General features: G+C 38.4%; 1 protein-coding gene across 1 annotated transcript in view; it reads right to left on the reverse strand.

Moving 5' to 3' along the window:
• MGAT4A (alpha-1,3-mannosyl-glycoprotein 4-beta-N-acetylglucosaminyltransferase A) overlaps positions 1-25,392 on the reverse strand; it is a 75,637-nt gene that overhangs the window by 41,115 nt on the left and 9,130 nt on the right. The window contains exons 2-4 of the mRNA XM_009472570.2: positions 5,514-5,681; positions 2,833-2,973; positions 689-822 (exon numbers count right to left, since the gene is read on the reverse strand). Coding sequence (XP_009470845.1) covers positions 689-822; positions 2,833-2,973; positions 5,514-5,681 — 443 coding nt within the window. The remainder of the gene's footprint in view (positions 1-688; positions 823-2,832; positions 2,974-5,513; positions 5,682-25,392) is intronic.

The following is a 25,392-nucleotide window of genomic DNA, read 5'->3' on the forward strand; positions in this document are numbered from 1 at the left end:
GAGCATTATATGGTTAGATGGATGAAGGTCAAACATATATATAAATTTCTCACTCTCCAAGTCAGACTTTTGAGAACAACATACAGACCAAAATAAGTATATGCAATTCCCAGCAGCCAACAGAATTATTTCTGGAAGCATTCTATCACTTTCCTAAATTTGATTTCCACTAAATCAGAGCCAAACTGACCAAACTGTCCAACTGAACACTGAATTAATCCATGAAAAAGGTCTGGACTTACAATATCCACACTGTCCAGAAAATAAAATCAGAAACTATCTGTGCCTAACATCTCAAACTGCAGCACTCATTTGAGGAAGGACTAAGCAGTAGCATGAAGAGAATGGGAAGAATCCTACCACACCAGAATACCTTAGCCATTATTTTGATGTTGAAGGAATAAGGCAATTAGCACATGTCTGTCACTAGGTATAAGCATCAGAATATTTGCAAAATAACCAGTCCACTGAATCCGTGTCCACTGTTTCCTTGATAAATAGAAAAAGCTGGCCTCTTCAGGATCGTTTCTCTCAGAAACACAAGTCTGACACTATCTCCTTTTCATGGAAGAAGACAGTCATCTGTCTACATCTTGAAGAAAAAGTAGATCCTCATCAGTTCCTGAAAGGAGTGGTACTTGTAATTAAAGGCAGGTTAGAAATTGTACAAAAATATTTAAGTGATTACCTCGCCTATAAAGACAACCATAACACAATCCAGTTTTTCTTCAGGGGACAGCTTATCAATAAGGGAGTGGAGAGTTTCTGTAAGGTAGGACTTGACTTTTCTTTTCACTGTAGGTATTCCCATTACAATGGAAACTGAAATCAAACAAACCAAAAATGTACTTTCAGTGATTTCATACACAAGATAGAAAAAAAAAAAAAATCTTATCTCATAATAAAGCATTGCTTTAGAAATGCAAGGGGTTAAAAGATGGAGATAACAGTAATTAAAAATAGTTTAAAAATATACCACCCATCATCAGAAGCATGATTAACATAATCACCACTAACACTCAGCAAACAAAAAAAAAAGTAATCCTAGGCATGCCAGACTATTGCATAGGAAATAATCAACAACCACGGTATTAATCAGATAAGGTGCACCGAGACTTAGAGTGATTAAACTCCCTAACTTAGTTTTATTTTCAAATTGGCATAACCGTTCTTCACAACTCAAGTATTTAACTTCTCAGAAGTCATCTTTTAAAATGACCCTGCTGAAAAAAAACCCTCTATTACTTTCCTTCCACCTGATTTGGGTTCTTCTAGAAAAACAAGGCCAGGTCATCAGGATTGCCCAGAAGTTCCCCACTGAAATCTCTTATCCCTGTTGAAGGCACCTCAAATGCAAAGCAACCTGGCCCCAGCTACAACGCTATTAACACCATCTTTCAGCTGGTCATTTGACTCCCATCTTCCTTAACTTTCCCATAGCCTTTCTTCTGCACCCCACCCCGTACCCAGGGCTGGCTACCTACTAGGAATACAGCAGATAGCAGCAGGAACACAGTAAAAGGATAAAGCAGACTTCACGAAGTCAGCACCAGCTTTCCAAGCCATCTGTGTGAAATGATTTACCACATCATAAATATATAAAATCAAACAACTATTAAAAAATGTTGTTTATCCTTCCTTATAGATCCTGCTTTGCCTAGCAACTACACATTAACAAGTTCTGAATTTTTAAAACAAACACTCAAAAAGCACAGTGACCAGGAAAGGGGAAGATAGGAAAACAATTTTAATTCAGAATTTCCTCCCTCTTTTTAATTACATAAACTGGATTCCAATTCCTATTTTGTAATTTCAAACTTTTGTTATGGGATACAATACAGGCTTCACTTGAAACAATAAAGGAATATGAGCCTTTTCCTCCCTGAATAACAACATTGAAATAAACGGTGTTTACAGTCAGAAAAATAACGCCATGGCTTGAGCCCACACATTTGACACAGAGGCATGCCTTCTGTTAAAAGAAGGAGCAAACTTAGTGAAGTAATGAAAAAAATACAGGCCAGGAGTAACTAACGCTTCTTTCAAAAGCAAAGGCGGGGGGGGATTAAAAAAGAAAGGCCTAGTGGACAATAACACAAGCCATTAAAGTCAGATGGCACACAGAGAAACAAGGATTCATTGGTGGGGCCTTCAAGCTTAGACACACACACATATGCTTTGAGGTATATCAGCTTGGTGGGCTCTATGCTATTTATTTTCTCGAGCTCCAAGAGTGGGATTCCATGGAGCTATCCTAACAACCAAAGCTCAGAATTTGTGAGGATTAGAAAAAAAGGGGGATCAACAGTATTGCAGCACAACACTGATTTTTTTTTTTTTTCCCTCCAATGAATGTCCACATTTTATTGATGCAATTATATCTGATTATTCTAGTTCTCCCAACATTAAGTTATACATTGAAATATATTGTTTGAAAAACTAGAAACATCAAATCTAAAATAATTATATCCATGCATGGTTGCCCCACAAATCCGAAAAAAACAAGGGATATGTCCACTAACAGTTCAGAATCTGTTGTTCAGAATCTTGAACTTTGTTCCCTTCTACTTAGTTACAAAAAATTCATTCAAACTAAATCCTTCTTAATATGTACCTTAACATGGGATGGGGTGTGATTGAGATTATGCAGAAAAGAGCACAGCTGAAGCCAAACTCCTTTCATCTTGGATTCAGTAAAAATTCTAAGAGATATCAATATCACACAAGTTAAATGAGATGTCCTTGATCTACCAAGTAATGCAGTAAATTTTATTACTAAAACTAGAAAGTCCTCCAGATATAAAACATAAAACAAACATCGTATCAGCATACCTCCTGTCCTTCCAAGGCCAACCTGCACAGAAGGTTGAAGGCTTCCTTCATTTTTCAACAAATGAGGCAAATGGTAATAGATACTTGGCACTTGAAGAGATTTTCTACTTGTTAGCTCTTTTAACAATTTCAGTGTCTCATCTGCAAACATACATGAAATCAGTAATACAGAAAACAAACCATATGAAATTTTATGCAGTGGTAAATAATACAAAATTCCAAGCTTGGTCCTAGCTGAAAAACAGAACAAATGATGCATTTTACTGAGGCATTATATCTTGTGTACAAAGGAAGCCTTTTCTCATTTTAGTTTTTTTGTATAAAAACTGTGGCCAGGATTATTGTCCACTCAGTAACCTTGCTACAGATAGAGTTAATACTTACCTGATCACACAAGACTTAGTGTGTAATCACAGAAGTAAAGAATGCTCCATTTATTTAGGTTGGGGTTTCACCCCCCACCAATGAATCAAAAGGGAAGGCTTATTTACCTAGATTATTTTTTACTTATGCTTACAGAGCTCATCACCATATAGTGACACTACTGCAAATATATTTTCAAAGCTACAAATACATATTGGAATACACTGCACATACAGATACAAAATAAAAATAGCATTAAATATACAATTAAGATTTTGAGTATTTCTGCAATAAAATGAACACTAACATGAATTTAATTTAGTCCATTAGAGTACTTAAAATAATTCTTGCCTCTCAGGATGTCCAGGCGGCTCTCAAAGTTGCAAATAACAGTTTTTAAATTCCCCTGCTGTGCGTGTTGATTTTCTTACATCAAGTGTGAAAACAACTCTTATTTCAAATGACAAATATGATAGCATATGGACCTTTGAAAACTTATGGGCTTTACAATATCAAGTTAAGTAAAAAAATGCACTCATGGTTTCCAAGAAAAATTTGAATTGTGCAGAAGTGAGAAAAGTAATGCCATAAATGTCATTCCTCTCAGATTCTGAGTGTAGCTTCTACAAAGCTGGACCAGTTTTCTTGTGAGTTTTGTTTAGTTTTAATATTTATTTTTGTGTGAAACTAAATTCCTAACCATTTATAATCTTGAAAAATGCTTTATAAATAGATGCCATAAGTAGAGAAGCTAATTTTTATAGATTCCAATACAGGTACATTTTACTTTTCCTGCTAACATTTCCCTTAGCTTCAACTGCAAAAGCTGGACTAAAAATTCCCTCAAAATATGACAACTCTTTATATGAATGAATAATGATTTACATAACACAATCTACAATTCTTTCAGCTTCAAAGATGGCAAATACTGCATAGTATTATGTATACTTAAATACATTAAACTTAACAAAATCTATCTAATACTAAGTTCTGAGCACAAAAGCTCTGGAAAATTCAGACTTCACCTGACTTCCCATCATGGCTCCCATGGTAAAAAGAGGATGTCCCAGTTGGGATCCAGACATGGTAGAAAGTTTAAAATATGCATCAGTAACTTCAGCTGCATCAGAAGAGAATAACTCCCTATGACTATATTGTCTATAAGCAAGCTAACTCATTTTTAAAAATAAATGTGGTAATAACTTAATCATAAATCCAGTATCAAACTTATATGACTTCCTCTATTGTTGTTTGCTTTAACAGCAAAAACATACACGCAGAAGAGGAAGACAAGATTCACAGACTATGTTAAATGTAACCTTTATCCGTATCCTTCCTGGAGATCCAGGGAACTACAGAGATCAGGTTGGATAGGCCATTAGTGTCAGACAGAGCAATTCATCCTTAATGTCAGCACTGAAGGCCTATAATTATAACCCTCCCCCACAAAACAAAACAAAAAAAATCTATAGAAGACAGTAACCCATAGCACAAATGCAAGTAGAGATAAGAGATTCAAAAAGCTTGATCCACTTTTTTGACTTGCAAAAATCTTTGGGTTTATATTCCTCATTAGGCCAATACAGTGACATTTCTGCAACCTACCAAATCAGACCTCTCACCAGAAAGTTTATATTTATTTGTTATTCACCCTCCATCTAGATAGTCAGAGTGACTAAAGCAGTAATACTGCGATTTTAAAAGTTAACTTCAAAACTGGCGAGTAGTGCGAAGGCATTCTCTAATATTGCCAAACACAGCTCTCAGTAAACTTGAGCACCAGCCTCCAAAATGGGTAAAAACTTATGGAAGTCTTTACCAGTTCAACATTTAATCACTAGTTATTAAAAAGGACCTTATCTGTACATTTTACAAATCATAACCAATACCTTAGATAGCTTGTACATTTTTACATCTTCCAGCTGACTTTTAAACATATTTTAATTGCTTCAAGTTCATCCATTTATTAAACACTGTTTGCTCACCTTTCCCATCAAGCTCTATTTAAAAAGCGATGTAAATTATTGTCAAAATATATTCAGTATGTTAAATAAGTAACCAGACATTCCAAACTTTTGGAGCTAGATGTGGAAAAAGTATTTGGTCCCTAAAGGTATAATAATGAAGAGGGGGTGGATCATTAAGAATAGAAATTGGAAGAAAAAAATCCCCAGCAGATATAAGGTATTACAGATTCTTTATTTGCACCGCTGAACAGTTTCATTCGGCTTTCTTGGTATTAATTTCTTATTCTACAGTAATAAGAAGATATATTAGTAGTGCAGAGTTATAAAAAATAGCTCAATCATAGTATGTACCTGAAAAATTATTCATTGCATTCTTACTCCCATTTGTTTCTGCTACTGCACGCCTGAACTGCTCCAAGATAGCGTTCAGCTCAGAAGAGCGTTGCAGAGTGCGATGCTCAGCTATACGAAGCCGTTCCTTCAAAGCATGAAATTCCCGCTGATATGCAATCAACTTTTCTAGAGAGAAAAAAAGATGATCCTGGTTATTTTTGGAAACAAACACCTACAGACAGATCCAACAAGGGTCAGGGACTGCTCAGCTATGCAGCACCTGAAATTCAACCAAGAAGGGCACAGCCCAGCACCATCCCACCGGAGTTAGACACCTTAGCATTTACACAGCATACAGAGGGAAGAGTGAGCTGCACGAGACAGGGATGCAAAGCCGGCACTGAGGGGGGTATGCCTCTCACTGTAGCCACAGACAGGGACAACCTTTGAGTCCCCATTACTCACCACCACAAGGTAATTCTGAATCTCTTCTTGGAACAGATGACCACAAACATTTTCTTTTAAGAAGCAGAACAGGAGTGGTGCCTTACAAAAGCACAGGTTATGACTTTTGAAAGCCCCCTCTGAATACTTTGTAAGAATGAGTGGAATTTGACAATATTGTGAGACATACCAGTTTCAAACCCAGGTTTTAACTAATGATATTGTCAGTGCCTGCAGGAACAAAATTTTGATCAAAATCCCACAAATGTAGATACATACATGTATTCTTTGAAAGGAGACCAAAAGGGAGAGGGAAACACCAAAACTCATTTGCTGATGTGTTGCCTATGTCCTTGCCACCCAGCAAAGTAAGCATCTCTGGTTTGTGCATCTTTCCTTCTTCCTATTGGTCATTTCCTCGAATCTCCTGCTCCCCACCACCACTCTCCTTCAGCCAGTCTACAGATACAGACTGGAGTATCTTAAGAGATTTTATAACTTGTAATCAGTATTCCAACCACACAGCTGTCATCCACAGACATCTTTTTTCTTATTTACCTTATCCATTCCTAGCCTTTTAGTACTGCAATGGTAAGGAAGTAGGAAGTAGAAGTTTTGCAAGCAATTTGAATCTCTTCCTGTTGCTATGTTACAGTAACACATGGAGTAAAAAAGGAATTACAGTCAACTTTCCCTTGTTAATAATGCTACATTTCCTCCAACTTCTTTCAATTTACATTTATTTTCTTTTTTTGTAGTTGGGATGTACTGTTCTGATTATGTTTAGAAAACATAATTAGCTAAAATGCCCTCTGTTTTGAAGACAGAAAAATAAAAACATAGTTCACTACCTCTTAAAAACATTTCCCTTGCCAGCCTTATTTCCTTTTTTCATTAAAACCAAATGGTTATTGCTTTTATGCCAACAAACCCGGAACACAGATGCTGGCCCACAATACAGTGCTAGGCACACTACACACTGACAACTGAATCCAGACTGCTATTTGAAACAGGACTTGGTGCTTTCGTCAGCAGTATTGAGAAGGCCAGGAAAATTTTCTGGAGTTTCTGGCATGAAGGACATTCTTACTTGCCAATGATAACCCAAAGAAATCAAAGATTGCTTGGAACCACGTCTACTAGTTACAGTAAGGTTACAAAACATTTTAACAGCTAAATGAATACAGAATTGTATTAGTGTAGATGCCACACAAGTATGCAAATGACATCCCCTCCCCAAAAGAAATGGATGATGGCAGCTTATATAGATCCCTGTTAATTTCCATGAGCAACCAAAGGACACGCAAGGTTTTACTGGGGGCTTCTATAGCAGTGGATAGCCTCAGAAGCAGCCGGTAGCATCAAGTCTCCCTTCTTGTCTTTCTTCATGGTACAAGATAGCAGACAAACTTTGGTACTTCTGTTCTTCCTGCTTCGAAAAGGCTAAACTTATCTGTAGCAGAGTATGTATTTCTCCTGGGAAAATGGTGAGAACGCTATGGAACCTGTGGTTCAGACTCCAGCACCTCAAGCAGGATTCAGGTCTTCCTCTCTTGACTTAGACAACGTCTTGGCAGAGACCATTTCTCTTCCTACACTTACTAAAAGATAACGGCACATCACACACAGCACTCCGATGAATTCTGGTGCTCTAAGGAACAGCAGAGGCCTAGAGGGAACAATTTACCTAGGAATATGTCAAACAGCAGAGAACCGCAGTAGTTGCCCTGCTACCTCCATGTAGCAAACTCCACAATGCAAAATCAGAAATATCTTATTACTAAACTTAGTTGTAAACAGAGATTAAGATTTTTCAGCCTCCCTAATTTAGGAAGGTAGTACATAAACCGGAATTACAAGACTCTTGTAATTCCACAGCAAATTAAAACTCTGTTGTAAAACCACAAGAAACTTAGAGGTTAACTGAAAACGCATTTTTATTACACGAAGAAATGAAAACTGTAGTTTTGTATTAAGAACTACCAACAAAAACCCCTTACTGAGGAGATGATACTTTCAGAGGAGGTGGCTGTTTTAACACCTTTAATTTACAATTAATATGTCAAAAATAAAATTACTTAATTGCTTTTTAAAGAAATTTGAAATTATATATGTAGAAGTAAACTTTACATAACTTAGAGCAGTTTTTGAGCAAGAACATAGGATCCTAACTGTGGCACTGTAAAATAGAATCACAGAATCATAGAATCACCCCCATCTACAAGAAGGGCTTAAAGGAGGATCCAGGAAATTATATGCCCATCAGTCTTATTTCAGTCCCTTGGAAAGTTATGGAATGAATCCTCCCAGGGGCTATCACAAGTCAAACGAAGCACATGATTAGGAAAAGCCAGCATGGATTCACCAACGGCAAATCGTGCTTGACAAAGCTGATCACCTTCTACAACCAAGTAACCTGCTCGGTTGATGTGAGGCAAGCGGTGGACATTGTCTACCTGGATTTCTCCAAGGCTTTTGATACAGTTTCCCAAGTGTACCCTGATGAAGTTTGCTGATGATACCAAACTGAGTGGGGAAGTGGACACTTCAGAAGGGAGAGCCACCCTGCAGGAAGACCTGGATAGGCTGGAAGAATGGGCTAACAAGAACCTTATGAAGTTCAACAAAGACAAATGTAAGGTGTTGCACCTGAGAAAACATAACCCAGGAGCGCAGCACAGGCTGGGATCTACCTGGCTGGGGAGCAGCTCTGTGGAAAGGGACTGGGGGGTCTTGATGGACAACAAGCTCTGTCTGAGTGAAGACAGTGCTGCTGCAGCAAAGAACGCCAACAGGATGCTGGGTTGCATTAACAAGGGCATCACCAGCAGAGATAAAGAAGTTGTTATCCCACTCAGCACTTGTCAGGCCACACCTGGAGTACTGTGTTCAGTTTTAGTCCTTGCTGTACAAAAAAGATGTGGACAGGCTGGAGGGGGTCCAGAGAAGGGCCACAAAGATGATCAAAGGACTAGGAAGCCTGCCGTATGAGGAAAGGCTGAGAGAACTGGGTTTGTTCAGCCCTGAGAAAAGAAGGCTTAAGGGAGACCTTATCACCATGTTCCAGTATTTAAAGGGTGGCTACACAGAAGATGGAGACTCCCTTTTTACAAGGAGTCACATGGAGAAAGAAGATGAAGGGTAATGGGTACAAGTTACTCCTGGGGAGATTCCGACTGGACACAAAAGGAAATTTTTTCACAATGAGAACAATCAGCCATTGGAATAATATCCCCAGGGAAGTGGTGCATTCCCCAACATTGGACACTTAATATTCGGCTGGACAGGGTGCTGGGCCATCTTGTCTAGACCATGCATTTGCCAAGGAAGGTTGGACCGGATGATTCGTTCCAACCTGGGATTCTATGAAAATTGTTCCCAGTAGAAGTATTATAAAGCAGTTCAGTTCTGAGGCTCCCAGTGAACAGTACTGGTATTGCATTTATGACACGCGAGACCTCAAAAGCATGAATTCCTTTAAGAAATACTAGTTGATTGGTTCAAAGTAGTCAACTTCTCGCAGTTGCTTCAACCAGACAAATCTGGGTTAAGGAGGTTGCTCTAAAAGATACGTAAACTCCTGAAACTCATCCTTCAAAAATGTATAACTTTTTTTTTGTTAGGTCACAATACTATTCAGCCAATTAAAACTAGAAAATGCTAACATTACAAATATAATCCTATTTTAGGTCCACTGCCTTATGAGTATTTTTCTAGTTATTTACACAAAATGAAGTAAAAATCATTGTTTGCAAGAACTTAAGTAATTTAAAACACATCTCTAACACTAACAGAGCTAGCACTTTTCATATATTTGGAGATTAATGTGTAATTTGGCCTTTTGGTACTTGTTTTATAATATGACTGCCTGTACTTTGAAACAAAACAAATTAAATTTAAATTTCTAATAGTTGTATCTTTGGCATACTTGCAGTACTTCAAAGCATTGATCAACTGCTCAGATACTTACTACTTAAAAACAAACAAACAAACCACCACAACAGCAGCAACATCAAATTTCATCTCATACTGAAAGGCACTTGCAAAGGAGAAAATACTTCTTAGGCTCTTACAGTACCACCAATACTGGTCACCAGCTGTCCCAGACTTTAGAAAACTTATGTGTCCCTTAAGGCATCAGGAGCTTATAAATACTCTAATTTGATTTTTCAGAGTTCTTGACTCCTAAGTACTTGGGAATGAGCCTACAAGATTAAATTTAAGGATTTATTTTTATTTAAACTTTGACGTAGCTCAAGTTTGGTATTTGCTCCCCCCCCCCCAAATACGAAGCCATTTGAAAGCTAAATCTTTTCATCAAAAAATTAGGACTTGTTGAGGAGAACACGTTACTATATTATACAGAAGTCCCATTTACATTTTAAATTTCACTTCCTTCCTCACAAGGAGGAAGGAATCAAAATTTGCAAGTGACTGTAGAAGCTTCTCCAGAAATTCAAGACAGGCTTTCTGAAACGTGCGCGTATGATGAAAGGCCAATGCTCAATTAGAGTTGAAACTGGCCAATGCTGAATCTGACAACAAGAAGGGCTTTGTTAAATACATTAATAGCAAAAGGAGGTCTAAAGAAAACATTGGACTGATACTTGCTGATTATGGTCACCTGACTAATAGGGAAAAAGATAAAGTAGAGGCATTCAATGCTTTTCTTGCCTCAGTCTTTAATAATACTGATAGACCTTGGGGTGCCCAGTCATCTGAGTCAGAGGACCACAAGTGCAGGAACAGTGACTTTCCATTTGTGGACACTGAAATTGTAAGGGACCAACTGTATCAGCTGAAAGTTCACAAGTCCTGGGGGCCTGATGGGATTCATCCCAGAGTACTGAAGTAGCCAGCAGATGTTATGGCAGGACCCCTCTCGATCATCTACCAAAGGTCTTGGGAGTCTGGGGAAGTCCCTGCTGACTGGAAGCTGGCCAATGTTACTCCAATTTACAAAAAGGGAGTGAGGGAAGACCCAGGAAACTACAGACCTGTTAGTTTAACCTCAGTTCCTGGAAAAATTATGAGAAGATTATACTGGGTACTGTTGAAAGGCATTTAAAGAATGATGCAATCATCAGGCACAGTCACCATGGGTTCACAAAAGGAAAGTCCTGTTTAACTAATTTGATATCCTTCTATGATAAGGTCACCTGCCTAGCAGATGAAGGAAAAGCACTGGGTGCATTTATTTTTTTTTTTTTTTTTATTTTAGTAAAGCATGTGATACTGTCGCTCACAGCATCCTTCTGGACAAGTTGTCCAACTGTGAGATGAGCAGATTCATGGTGCACTGGGTGAAGAACTGGCTGAAGGGCAGAGCCCAAAGGGTCATGGCAAACGGGGCTACAGCTGGCTGGCGACGGGTCACCAGCAGTGCTCCTCAGGGCTCAGTCCCAGGGCCAGTTCTGTTCAGTATCTTTATCAGTGATCTGGATGCAGGAGTTGAATGCACCATTAGCAAGTTTGCTGACGATACCAAACTGGGAGGTGCTGTCGACTCTCTCAAGGGACAAGAGGCTTTGCAGAGGGATCTAGATAGATTGGAGCATTGGACTATGATTAATGGGATGAAATTTAACAAGTCCAAATGCTGGATTCTGCACCTGGACGGAGTAATGCTGAACACAAGTATAAATTGGGAGAGGAGTGGCTGGAGAGCGGCCCTGCAGAAAGGGGTCTGAGGATGCTGGTCGACAGCAGGCTCAATAGGAGTCAGCAGCGTGCCCTGGCAGCCAGGAGAGCAAACCGCACCCTGGGGTGCATCAAGCCCAGCATAACAGCCTGTCAAGAGAGGCGATTATCCCGCTGTATTCAGCACTGGCGCGGCCTCACCTTGAGTGCTGTGTGCAGTTCTGGGCCCCACAATTTAAGAAGGATGTGAAGGTACTTAAATGCATCCAGAGGAGGGCAACAAAGCTGGTGGAAGGGCTGGAAGGCATGTCCTGTGAGGAGCGGCTAAGGACTTGGGGCTTGTCCACTTTGGAGAAAAGGAGGCTGAAGGGCAACCTCATGGCTCTCTACAGCTTCCTGAGGAGAGGACGTGCAGAGGGAGGCGCTGAGCTCTTCTCCCTGGGATCCAGTGACAGGACGCGTGGGAATGGCTCAAAGCTGCGTCAGGGGAGGTTCAGACTGGACATGAGGAAGCATTTCTTTACCGAGGGGGTGGTCAAACACTGGAACGGTCTTCCTAGAGAGGTGGTTGATGCCCCAAGCCTGTCAGTGTTTAGGAGGCATTTGGACAATGCCCTTAACAACATGCTTTAACTTTTGGTCAGCCCTGAATTGGTCAGGCAGTTGGACTAGGTGATCGTTGTAGGTCCCTTCCAACTGAGATACTCTGTTCTATGACACACTGACTTGTAAGCATTGTATATACAAAAAAGTCAGTGTAGCCAATATTTTCAGAACACATTTGACCATTCAGTGTTTTATTGTTCAAAGGTTTCTCTAAAACCTAAAGAAATTGAATTGATTTCCTGTTGAAAAGTATCAAACCACTTTTTTTCATTGCTGTTACAGTAAAAAGCAAAATACTGAGCCTAAAACCATATAGGAAACAGTCACAGACATCAGTGGTCACCATCATGAAAAAAAGTTTCTCTTCCTACAATATTATAAATTACTTTTCTTCTTCTTATGCTGAAACCTAGAGTAATTTAAGAAAACAGGGGAAGGAATTCAGACAGTAAGTTATTGGCCTTATACAGCTGATGGAAGAACCCCAAACATATCTGCTCTCTGACAAATAAAACATCCCTCTAACAGCAGCTGTACCCAATATCAAACACATTTGGTCTCCAATAGTTTCAGCATACAGTCATATTTTTATTTAAGAATAATATACAATTTTACATCGAAATGAGGAAGCGATGCTTTTCCATTATTTGTTCTGGAAGCCAAAAAGATCAAATAACTAGCCCTCACACTTCAAATGAAAATATCTCATTAAGAAATGACTTGAGAACTGAAAGCATTAATTCTTCATCATTTTCTCTTTAACTCTAGTAGTTTCAGCAAAACTCCAGAAGCTAAAACCTAAATATTTTCGCTGGCTTGATGCTGCATACTTCTTGGAAAGTTAACACTATGTCAACTCACTCTGTAGTTTGTTTTCTCAACTTTTTTTCCCTTGTTGCAATATGTTCTCCTAAATATGCAGAACATACAATTTAGACAAGCTCACTTGAAAGTTGATGCAGTATTTTGAAAATTAAAAATTCAAATCAAACTGTGAAGGTTTGCAAGTTTTTGACCAGAGATGGAATCTCAGCTCTCAGCCTACTCTTCCTTCTCTGGGTTATTTATGGTTCTCCTACTAAACAACTGTTTAAAAAAAAAAAACAACCTAATTCCAAAAAGACACCATTAGCCTAAGTTATAAATTCAGTCCATTCTCCTCTTAGCCACAGACAGTCTTGATTACATCATTTGATTTCTGCTCCAAATTTAGACAGCTCATAAGCAAAGTTTTAAACCAGGTGCCCATTTCCTAAGCTCAACATGGAGCTTCTGAACATCTTAGCGTACATCTAGTTTCTTAGTTTTGGGTTTTGTACTACTAATCTAATCTGTTTATGTACTTCAACCCATGATTTTTAAAAGTGAAGACCTTTCCCTTGGGATAAAAAAGGGCAAAGTAAAGGAACAAGGAAATATGCTGTAGTTTGAATTTACAAAAGCATTTTGCAGATTATCTCAGCTCAACTAAAATAGCAAAGGAAGTCTGAATTGTGGGTAAATTACCTGCACTGGCAGAATGCTTTGCTGTATCATAATTCCAAATGAAACACGTACTGAACAACAAAACAGCAGAAATACCCTGGAAACACAACCAAAGCAATTCTATGGCTACTCAGCTTCAGTGCCATTAAAAATCATCAACAGCTCTTAGTTTTTTGTTCATGTCACTTTTTTAGCAAAATGAAAATTTTTAATGCCCCAAGCTTGTCAGTGTTTAAGAGGCACTTGGACAATGCCCTTAACATGCCCTTAACAACTTTTGGTCAGCCCTGAATTGGTCAGGCAGTTGGACTGGATGATCGTTGCAGGTCCCTTCCAACTGAAATAGTCTAGTCTATTCTAATAGGAAAACTATGTGAGGAAACTACTTTGGGTGCACTTTTAAATTGAGTGGAATACAGACATCTGTAGAATCAGCAAAATTCTGGTACCTCTGATTATTCGAAGATTCACCATAAAACACCCATAAAGGAAACGGAGATGGCTCAGTGTCAAATAAAGAACCTAGGCACCTAACCTTCAATCACAATGTGCTTTTGAAACTCATATATATGTGTGTGTGTTGCCATTAATCTTAAAACACAGAAAGTACAGTTGAACAGGATTCCTGGTTAAGATACTGGTATTATTACAGCAACAATCACCAGAAAAATACTCAATTCACTATTTATAAGTCTGAAGAACTACTTAGATTCACCAATGAGGTTGCAGGTGCAATTTAATATTGTTGAGAGCATGTAAGTACACGACAGTCTTGACCAAAGCTGTACATATATTGATATATGAGAACTCAGAAGATTTTATTTACATATCTTAGGCAGTAGCAGAAGAGGAACAGAGGAGCGTGTATTTAGATGATATGCATACACATCCATCTTTATTAACGCTGCACCAGGGCAAGGAGGTACAGGCACTACACAGAGATGTTTGTGACCCTCTAGAGATGCCTCTCTCAAGAAATGGGCTAAATAATGGACAAAGAAAAAGGGCCAGAAACTATCTAAAAGGGGAAGTTTGCATTTCTGGCAATCTCTCCAAAGTTTCTGGCTCCATGTAGCCTGCAACAGCCATACTCTGATAGCCTGTGACTCCAGTAAAAACCCTGCCACTCTCTACGAGAGGGGGAAAAAAAAAAAAAAAAAAAAAAAAAGATCTGCGGCTGCTGTGTAATATGCATACACACCCCCTTTTTTTGGGGGGGGTGGGCGGGGGGGAAGAGGTAGAGGAAAACAGAATTGCATGAAGACCCTTACAAACCCCAAGAATGTTTCAGCGATTCTCAGTTAGTATTGCCATTCTCCCTCAAGGAAAGCCTTTTACCGTCTGCTAAAAGAAGCACCATCTACAACATAAAAAGCAGTACGAAAGCTTTGCAAGCTGTTATTTATCTTATCAATCAAGCAGGTTCACAAATATGTTAAATCACACACCATTTCCACAACTGGAAATAGAACATACTGAACTAAGGTGATTGTATTTAAAGAAAAAGCAAGCTATAATTTACTCAAGAGCTCTATGGTGGTACGGCTGGTTGTCTCCAAAGGCAGATGCATCAGACAACAAGATCAGAAAAAGCTTTATGACCTTCCCATATCAACAGCAGGCAGTTGAGTCTTCCTTCAAACTGCAACTCAGCTAAATACCCAAAGCGATGGATCTGCCACACAGAGAAAAAGGCAACCAGCCACAGACTTGGCACTCATGAAACACAGCAAGACAAGTACAGAGGGCTTAGCTTTACCACATTGTAGGCATGATTTATATTTCCTGCTCTTACCCAGCTGAACTCTTGAAACCTCTCATCCCCTTTGTTCATTAAATAGGAACAGGAAGAATTGACTGCCATCTGACACACAGACAAAAGGCGTTGGTTGGCAACAAAGCATTGCACACAAATATTCAATTAGTAAAACGGGTAAGAGAAGGAACAGATACCTGATACGGCAGGACCTTTCCTCTATCCAAGAGGGGGATATTCAAATCGTTATTCAGATGAACAGTATCTCACTGGCAACAGTACTAAATTCACCAATGTAACAGTGAAGTTTATGGCGCACCTAGACACAACCCTTTCAGTTTCCTTCTTCCAACCCTCTCCCTTAGGCCCTCGCTCAAAACCAACACAGCCTGCACCTTCTCAAAAAAAAAAAAAAAGGCTTCAGCTGAAGCAAACTGTGCTACAAGTTAAAGGTTCCACAGCAAATGTCTCATATTTTTAGGTATACTCAGTTGAAGAGTTATTAAAATGCCATTAAATAAATGTTTGAATCTGTGAGAATACACTGTAGTAAGTGCTAATTCAGGTACTTTTGTGATTAGTTATTCCACAACTCATTTACTCCCATTATAAAACCCCCACAGTAGTTACCATCATGCCACAGGTCAGAGACAGTAACAAGCTTCATGTATTAATTCATTACACTTGAATCAAGGATGTTGATCAATTTACAGGTTGATACAAAATAGAGGTCTTAATGGACAGAGAGCTTCCACACTGAGTTTTATATAGAGTCAGTGGGTGTAGCAAGAACAGGTTACTCTTCAGTGAATTAGGGATTTGGCAACATGCCAGCCAAGTCAATCTGGCATAGCTTTTACAAGAATGTTTCTTTGTTTCAGATACATATGGTGAAAAAATAAGTTCTGCACTTCCCCTAAAATCAGTTCTGATGCTTTATGTGATCCATGAAATCATGGTATCGAATACATCAGTATCCAGTAAATCATGACAATACCTGCACTGACCCGCACTTCGCTCCCAGGGAAATGTATGTAACGTCATTTTTAGACCATGCTTGATCCATAATACCTAAGTACCTTACAAGCTATCACATTTGAAGTATCACCTGATCAAATAGTCATCTTTGTCCCTCACAAACAGATATCCTTTTAAATTAAAATCCTGCTACGCTAATGTGGCAGACTATACTATTTCCAATGTCAGTCAAAAACAAAGACCAAATTCCTCTAGTAAATCAAAAGAAATTCTTACTACATTAGCTCCTAAGTAATTTTCAACTTCATCTTAAAACTGACACTTTTTTTGACAAAGGCTAGATTTCCTATTTTGTCTGGGTTTTGCAAAACGTAACTGTAAATACAATTACCCAATATCGTGCTGCAAAATCCTGCTCTCACTGCACTGTACAATCATCCAGCATCCACATAAAGATGCACAGAGAAGAAATACATAGTGGCATTTAATGAAGAAATACAAACATTGCTTCCATTGCCCTTTGGAAGTGACTCCAGAGCTCAGAAGATATTCACGAGGCACAAATCAAGCACTGCATTCTCAAATGTCTGACTGAGGAGAGGTGAGCAGAGGAATTGTCAAACCAATCACAGAGGCATGGCCAAAAAGCTCTGTCCACACAAGAGAGATTAAAGATGTTACAGAATCCACTTGTGACATTTAGTCTTATAAAAACAGCAAAATATTGTAACAAGCTGAAGTAATTATCAAGTGTCAAAACCTGCACATAGGCACAAATCGTATTTATAACCAGCAATGTCAAACAGCGAAGGGTAAAGGTCTTAACAAAATTTGCCCCCCGCAAAATTAAACCTCAAGGGTGCTTACAAGTCAGATTATGCTTCTGTCTCGAAACTGCCTAAAAGCTGATATACGGTATCCTCAAAATATTACAATATATGACCACATGTGACTACGGCCCATAAGCTAATTAGCTTCCTTGCTTTTAAGGGAAATTAAAACTTTTTCTAAGCAAGTTATGATGAGTTATAAAATCTGAAGCAGAAAAGTAGTCAACCGTGCAAATACAGAATAAGGCAATATACTGTAAATGCTAACAACAGACATGCTATAAATAAAAGCTCTGAAGAAAACTGCTCAAGGTCAAATTTTATCAGTCCTCTTTGAACACTTGATCCTGTGGGCCTTTTTAGTTACAGAGTTTGCAACTATGCCTATTCATAAAGCTATTTTATTATTTTGAAGGGATTAGAGAATATGTGATTGTTTTATAAGTACATTATTCTGTGGAATTAGACAGTAAAGCAAGGTAGATGATTTACATATGACAAATACATCCTACTAATCATGACAGAACATTTGCTGCTTCATGAAACAAACAAAAAAGGTCTTGTACCAAGATTTAGGAAAACAAGTGGGCAAGCCATTCTTTTATTCCTAATCTTATTACTTAAATTGACAGGTCACTTCAGCAATCTGGTATTTCAATCTACCAAAACAATCCAGTAGAATTACTGTTTATTGCCTTTGTCTTCCACATAGAAATGTACTTATTAGGACTAGAAGTATTTTAAAAAATGCTTATTCAAGTAGTTTTCACTGCGAAGAATAGCTTATTTTTGAGTGAAAGTTCGGCAGGTTTTCCTGACTTTATTTTTAAAAAATAACGCAAGAATTATAATTACTTAATTTTGCATTGCAATTTGTTCACATTTTGCACTTCAAGGACCTGTATAAACAAATGATGTTTTTTGTTCTCTCCAATTCTAATGCACTAGCACAAGTCCGAAGTGTTTGCTTTGAAGCTTTCAGGGCCTGATCCAGTCTCAGTTCAGATACTTTTGTTTAAACATTCCTTTGCAGCAGGAGCTGAATTTGTTTTCACTAAAATTTTTTAAGCAATCTGAATATGATCCTTTGTAATATCATCTGGTAAAACCTTCCTATTTTGAAATGCAAATTTCAGAATCAATTTACTTGTAAACATTCTTTTGAAAAAAGAAAACCCCCTGCTTCCTCAGAGATTCCACGTACACAAGCAAAGCAGAAAAATGGGAATACAGAACAGATCAGACTGAGAACCTGCTTCCCCCCCCCCCCATTTTTTATATCTTTAATACAAATAAACTAAAAATGCTGCAGCTTACCAATCAAAATGGAAACATGAAGTAGTACATCAGGCAGGTTTGGTTTTGTTGGGTTTTTCCCTAAAAAGCTATAGAACAAAACATTTTCCTAGAGGAAAAACAATCCTAAGCAATCAGAAAGCCAAAGAAGCCAAACTAGAATTGTGACAACTGATGAATGATTTACTTAAGGGGTGTTTTAATACCTAGACAGAGCAGCCAGGAACAGTTTTAAATGTCTCCAGATGCAACTGCTCACCTTGGCCTCTATATACAAATTGTTCAATACAGAAAGGTCACAGTTTAGAAAATTTCCTATACAGTTATAAAACCCACTATGACACCACTCTCAAATCTCCACTGATGAGGGCTGACAGAGGGTCTGAATGTTCCTTTGGACACAAGGAATAAAAAGAATAATATATCAGAAAATCCAGACACTTATGACTAAGGAGGTCAAGTCAACAGAAGCATATGGTGTTCTGTCTGTGTGGTGGCTTCACACAATAAGGATAATTAAACACATGATTTGTTTGAGAAGAGTTATTGGCAGCACTTGAGCTGAAGGTGGTCTTTTATAACAAAGAACAGCAAGCTACGGTGCTGGAAAAAAAATAAAGAAATCTCACATTTGCAATTTCTTTGACCTGGTCTGACTGTTAACTTAACTAGCATCCACACTTCTTTGCCTAGTAAACAACACTGCCCAGAACTCTATGGATTAATATAATCCTCAGGGCTTTTTAGGTTCCAGCTATTTTGTTTTTATTTTATTCCCAGTGCTAAGAAGCACTGTCAACTCTGCTGGCATTTCTTCTTTAAAGGGAAAGTGATATAAAAAGGTCACTGAAATCATATGCTAAATCAGTTCCACAATAAGCAATCAGCATTTAACACATCTCTAGCCCTGAATAGAAACACTAAGGAATAAATAAAAGCTTCATAGATTCTATTCCCAAAATGCAAAGCTGTACAAGGAAAATTATCGCAACTTCTGTTGTAGACATACATAGCACAAAGAGTTCCGTTTAATAAATTAATAAAAGAAGAGCTCAGCTGAGTATGCAATCCATTGAATTCATCTAATTTGGACATTAACTCTTTACAGTGTCAGAAGAAATTACCTTCAAACAACCTTCACCAAACCCCTCCGCTTTGATATTTCTTGCTTGTCTTGCACAAGACAAAGTGTGCAACGGTGTAAAAGAAACTAGAAAATGATGCAACAACATCACAGTATTACCTCAAAAACAGGAACACAATTTCGAGTAACAGCTTTTACAAAGATCATTATGTCATGATTATTTTTTCAAACTAACTGCCAATTAAAAAGCCACACTACAACTCTGACTAAAATCTTATGCAGAAGATCTACTGCTCAAGCAAGCATAAAACTCCAGTTTAGGCAAGCGTTACAATCAGCACTGAAACACACTTTACTTTTAAGATACAGGACAGGTGAATATCTAGCCTGCATTCTTGGCAACACTGAAGGACTAAAGCACATTAGCTGAAAGAAAGCATTCCCATTGTTTTATTTTAATATGTTAAAAAATGCAATCTATTGTACATTTCTGCAGAAATGCATGCATTAAGCATACACCTTGCATCCATTTATTATGTTTGTTTCCATCATTTAAATATGTGTGTGTGTATATATATACACAGTTTATTGCTACCAATAAACAAGAATATCTTCTTAAAACTACATAATAGCTAATTATGTTCATTTCTAACAAGACATATTAAAGAAATCATAACCACTTATGCTGATCCTAGCAGAGTATGGCTTTATAATGTAACGATCAGCATCTCTGTGGTATCATAATTTCAGCATTAAAAATAATAACAAAATGTAACCCTGGTAAAACACAATTCTTTCACATCTGTTAAAAGAGAACAAGAAACAACCCCTTCACCTGAAATACTTAAAGATTCACTGACGCTGTAAACAAATGCAATTACCCTTTAGGTAATTCAACTCCTTACAGTCAGTTTGACTACAAGTCATTTGTCAGATTTCATGTTTCTCCTCAGACCTCAATCAGACAATATTTTCAGCTACTTTCGACAAACAAGCACATATACCTATATTAAGATATCAAATCAAAATATTCATGCTATATTTCTCTGCATACCACCTTTTTATAAGCTACTGAATTTCTAATTCAATTTACTAAAATGCTGTTCTCTGCCATAACAGAATCCATGAAAGCAGGGTCTTTGATTCTCCTTGTTGTTGACTTGGTAAGTTAAAACTGGAAAAGGGATTTGAAAGAGAAAACAAGTTTCCATAAAAGCTCATAGTAAAAACGTTTTTGTTGAAAATGTTCATTATCCAAACTAGAGAGCACAAACAGTAAACCAGCTTTCCAAATCAATTTGGTAATCATTCAAGCTTCCTCTAATCCTTTCACTCACATCTTGTGAACAGCCAGTCATCAACTGAACCTGTATTCTACACTTTTTTAAAAATCTTCTACATATCTGATGCCCCCACATCTACTTCCTGCTTTAACACCTACAGTTATAGCTATATTTTAAGATTAAAGAGATAAAGTTTTAGTCAAAGGTTACACGCACTATTCCTTGTATTCATGACGTACTACACACAAGAAAACTCAAAGAACTAACTGATCTGAAATCAACTTACTTTTTTCCCTTCTCCATCTCTTGTTACACCAGTAAACTGTGTTGCTAACATAACACAACGTTAACTATGCAGCTGGAACCAAAGCCAGCCAGTATATCTCCCATAGTGCCTAGTGTTGAGGGACCTCCTGATTCAAAGGATAAAATAAAAAATTCTTGGTTAAAAACTGAGAATAAGGTGCAAGTTTAGTATTTCAGTTCTAAAGTACTAAAGTACTTCTACTTTAGTACTGGAAGCACTCAAAAGTCTTAAATAACCATAATTCAGACAATATTGATGACAGACTTAAATTCTAGTTAGGATGAGCATTATAATACACACAGATAGATCTGCATTTGAAAAAACCCACAGAATCAGGTATGGTTTAGAGATAACCATCATGCTAATCAATATGCAATTGTGAGCACTGGTGTATCTCAAGCCTGTACTTATGGCATTACACTAATTCAAAATTCAACCCTAGCTGGACACCTGAAACTACTTTAATCTCAACTCTAACATGGTCTCTATGTATCATATTTGTTTCGTCACTGTTTCACAGACAACTTTCATATGAATAAAAAGAAAGTGAGTAAAAGGTTAAAAAAAAAATCAAGGGGGGCCGAGATGAACAGACATGTTTGTTTTGTCATATGCAAATGTTAGAACAAATAATATACTTTAACAGATCAGAATTTCAATCATGGCAAACAAAGACATAAACAGGAAAAGAATGGTCTAGAAGCAGCAACAAACATGTTTTCACAAGGTTAAAGAAGGCACTACTTGGTTTCTAGTTAGACTTGTCTAAGGCCATTGGAATACATCACATGGTATAAGAAGCTGAAATTCTTAAGTTTTTTTGGTGAGAAGCAGAGAGTCTCCAAAATAGTCAGTGCAGAAAATTAGTATTTTGGTTTAACTTTCCCAAATCACCATGTTAATTACATATTTTTAATTATTTTCCCATTACACTACTCTTCATCAATATTACTGAACAATACTTTGTCATGCCACACCACAAGGAAACGTGGTTCCATTCGTATTTCAAATGGGTTAAGGTTTCTGAGTAGAATTATAACTTTTATATTGAATTATAAACTTTTATATTGATCCTTTCTGTAACAAGAAAGCAAAGAGTTTGTGGAAGATCTAGCACAGTGTAGGAATCATTCCCACAGAAGAAGAGATCCAAGAAGCATCATGTGGCTATAGACCACATCTTAATAAAGATGAATTGAAATAAAGTATATTTTGATTTTTCCCTTACAGGAAAGACTTTGGGTTTTGCTAACAATCTGTTCAAAAAACTTTCTGCATTACCAAAATTGTATGTAAAATTCCATTTTTACTTTTGAAAGATGCAAATCAAGACAGCCACAGGATAGAAGTTTCTATTAAGTGTTCCATTACCTTCATGCCATTATTGCAGTATATAAATCAATCTGCTATAAAGCTTTTTTTGAGAATGATGAGTACAGTCAACTGCATCAGCCACCAGCTCTACAGTTTCACTTCAATACCACAAATGGCAACACCCCCTTTAGCTTAACAATCAGCCTCCTACATTTAATTCCAGTTGAAAAATGCGTCTATAACTTCTCAATAAACAACACAGCAAAGTAGCCACGAACGCCTTTTGCTTCTATGGCACATTTAATGATGACAGTAAACATGTACAAACAGTAAGTAAGAGGCACCGCAAGACCAGATACAGATAAAAGCAAACAGCTTAAGCACAGATTCTTGCCAGACCCAGAAGGCTCTTCTCCTCTAATTCAAAAGAGGACACAATCACAAGCAGTTTGTCCTACACTTTGAAGTAGGATTAAACCAGCAATATCATGAACAATCAAAATGTAACATATACAATTTATGTGTAAATGTCTGCTTGAGTTTTAAATAAAACAGCGCTCTCGCCTGGCATTCTGGTAATTGTGTGCCTAATGAGAGCCAAGATTGTGGGGCAGGGAGCGAGCACCCAAACCTGAACATAGATACTGCATCGACACAAGTTTCACAGATTTGTTTTCCTACAGCTGTTTCCACCCCTTCTCACTTACAGGGACTTCTACCCCAGTGGACCCAGCTCTTCCCCAAGACTCCCAACCACACCCCACACACTCCATTCCTCTGCCACTATAACCCCAGCCAGCCGAACCAGCATTCAGCCCTTGGCACACAACTCCTCACGTTGTCCCCTGTGTATGTCTTCCCATACTTCTTCCACACATTAACAGCATCCACCTTTAACCACTAGCAAAAGACAGAGCTCTGCACCTATTGCGTGGTCAACGGGAACGTGAGCAGTGGCTGCACAGCTAGCAAAGCCCAACATTGCTGCTGAGCTCCAGCCCTTCCCTCCATGGGGCCAAGTGGAGGCTCTGTCCTGGTCCTAACAGCCTGTTTCCTCAAAATTTACAGGAATACAGTGTTACCAACAACACCAAATTTGAACCAAGCAAGGAGGACAGACTAAAAAAATGGTATGAAGGAGTGACAGAAGGAAAAAGAGGATACAGTGACATGTCTTAAGGCAAAAGAAGCTGCAGTAACACTTCAACTTTTGAAAAAAGTTAACCACAGCCATCCTACTTTCATTACCTGAATCACTAGTTTATCATTATGACTACACCGGAGAACAACTTAAAGCCATTGGTACTGAATATACGAAGATACTGTGAATGTCCTAGCATCAATTTTTTTCCTGCATAAGGACCAACTCTCAACTTCACTCAATTCAGATCTTTGATCACTGCAATCTACACATAGCTAAAATACCACAAAACCCGATGCAACTCATCTCCAGATCCCCAAAATACAAGAGAAAGAGAAAAGTCTTCCGTTCAGTTATAGCTCATTCCATGTTAAAAACTTCATCAAACTAAGTTAAATACAGTTAAGTTTAAAGCAACATATTAAAAATACAAGGCCAAGCATTAGTCTCTTTTTCAGTGTCTCCGTATATTATAAAATTGCACATTTATTGTATACAACTACCTTCTCAGTAAAGCAGTCTGGAGGAGGAGAACAAGGGAAAATGAGCCCTGACCTAAAAAGGTCATCTCTACCTATGAATGTGTGTGTCCCATTTACACCAGAAGAGAGATCAGTTATTTTACCATCACGTGTCTGCACACAGGAGTTTCAGAAAGGTCTCCCCTATTTCTGTCTAGAGCCCCCCTGATCAATAGATACATTTCTGCAAAGCAAAAAAGCTTAACCCTGACACTTCCACGCAAACAAACTCCACAGTACATGCACCTCCATACATCCTCCAGAATGTGACTCACAGCACATACGCCAACCAACCGGGCAGTAACTGAGTGGTTGATCCCCCTTAGACATCCCAAAAGCACGTGGACTATTGTACAATTGCTCAGCAACTACTTATCACAAGTATGCACTTACATAAAACTTCCCAAAGGTGTCATTTACTGTGCACACTTAAGCAATCTCTGTGTACACAGTTGGGATTTCTGGTCATGCAGTAACCTGGTCAGCAACATGATGCCTGTGCAGCAGCATCCACCCATCCAGGGCTAACGGGCTCTGCACCCAAAGGATTTTTGCCCAGGCAAGATTTCTATGAAAAAGTCGTCGTCATGTCCAGGAAAAGCCAGGTGTCTGTATCCCAAACCTTCTCCAAGAATCATCATATTATATGCTCACACACTGTTGAGCATTCAGGGCTCAGATTTTGAGAGTTACGATGCTATATATTCTCAGATGGATTAACTCAGCTACAGACCAACGTGGCAAGGAAACAAAGCACACAGGAAAGTAGAACCATGACACAGAAAGAAAAAGGAACTATTCAGTTCTGACAACCTGAAAGCTTCTGAAAACTTCAACATGATTTGTTTCTACCACAGAATTGTCAATAACTCTGAGTTTCTGTACCTATGTATTGGGTTTGCGTTGCAAAGGGGGGGGCGGGCTACAGGGGTGGTTTCTGTGAGAAGCTGCGAGAAGCCTCCCCCATGTCCAATGGAGCCAATGCCAGCTGGCTCCAAGATGGACCCACCACTGGCCAAGGCCAAGCCCATCAGTGATGGTGGTAGCGCCTCTGGGATAACATATTTGAGAAGGGGGGAAAAAAATGTGCAACTGCAGCTAGAGAGAGGAGCGAGAATATGAGAGAGGAACAACTCTGCAGACACCGAGGTCAGTGAAGAAGGAGGGGGAGGAGGTGCTCCAGGCACCAGAGCAGAGATTCCCCTGCAGCCC

Source organism: Nipponia nippon, unplaced genomic scaffold (assembly GCF_047370975.1).
Source record: "Nipponia nippon isolate SJK-2023a ecotype South Korea unplaced genomic scaffold, ASM4737097v1 scaffold_2, whole genome shotgun sequence".
Lineage (NCBI taxonomy): Eukaryota > Metazoa > Chordata > Aves > Pelecaniformes > Threskiornithidae > Nipponia > Nipponia nippon.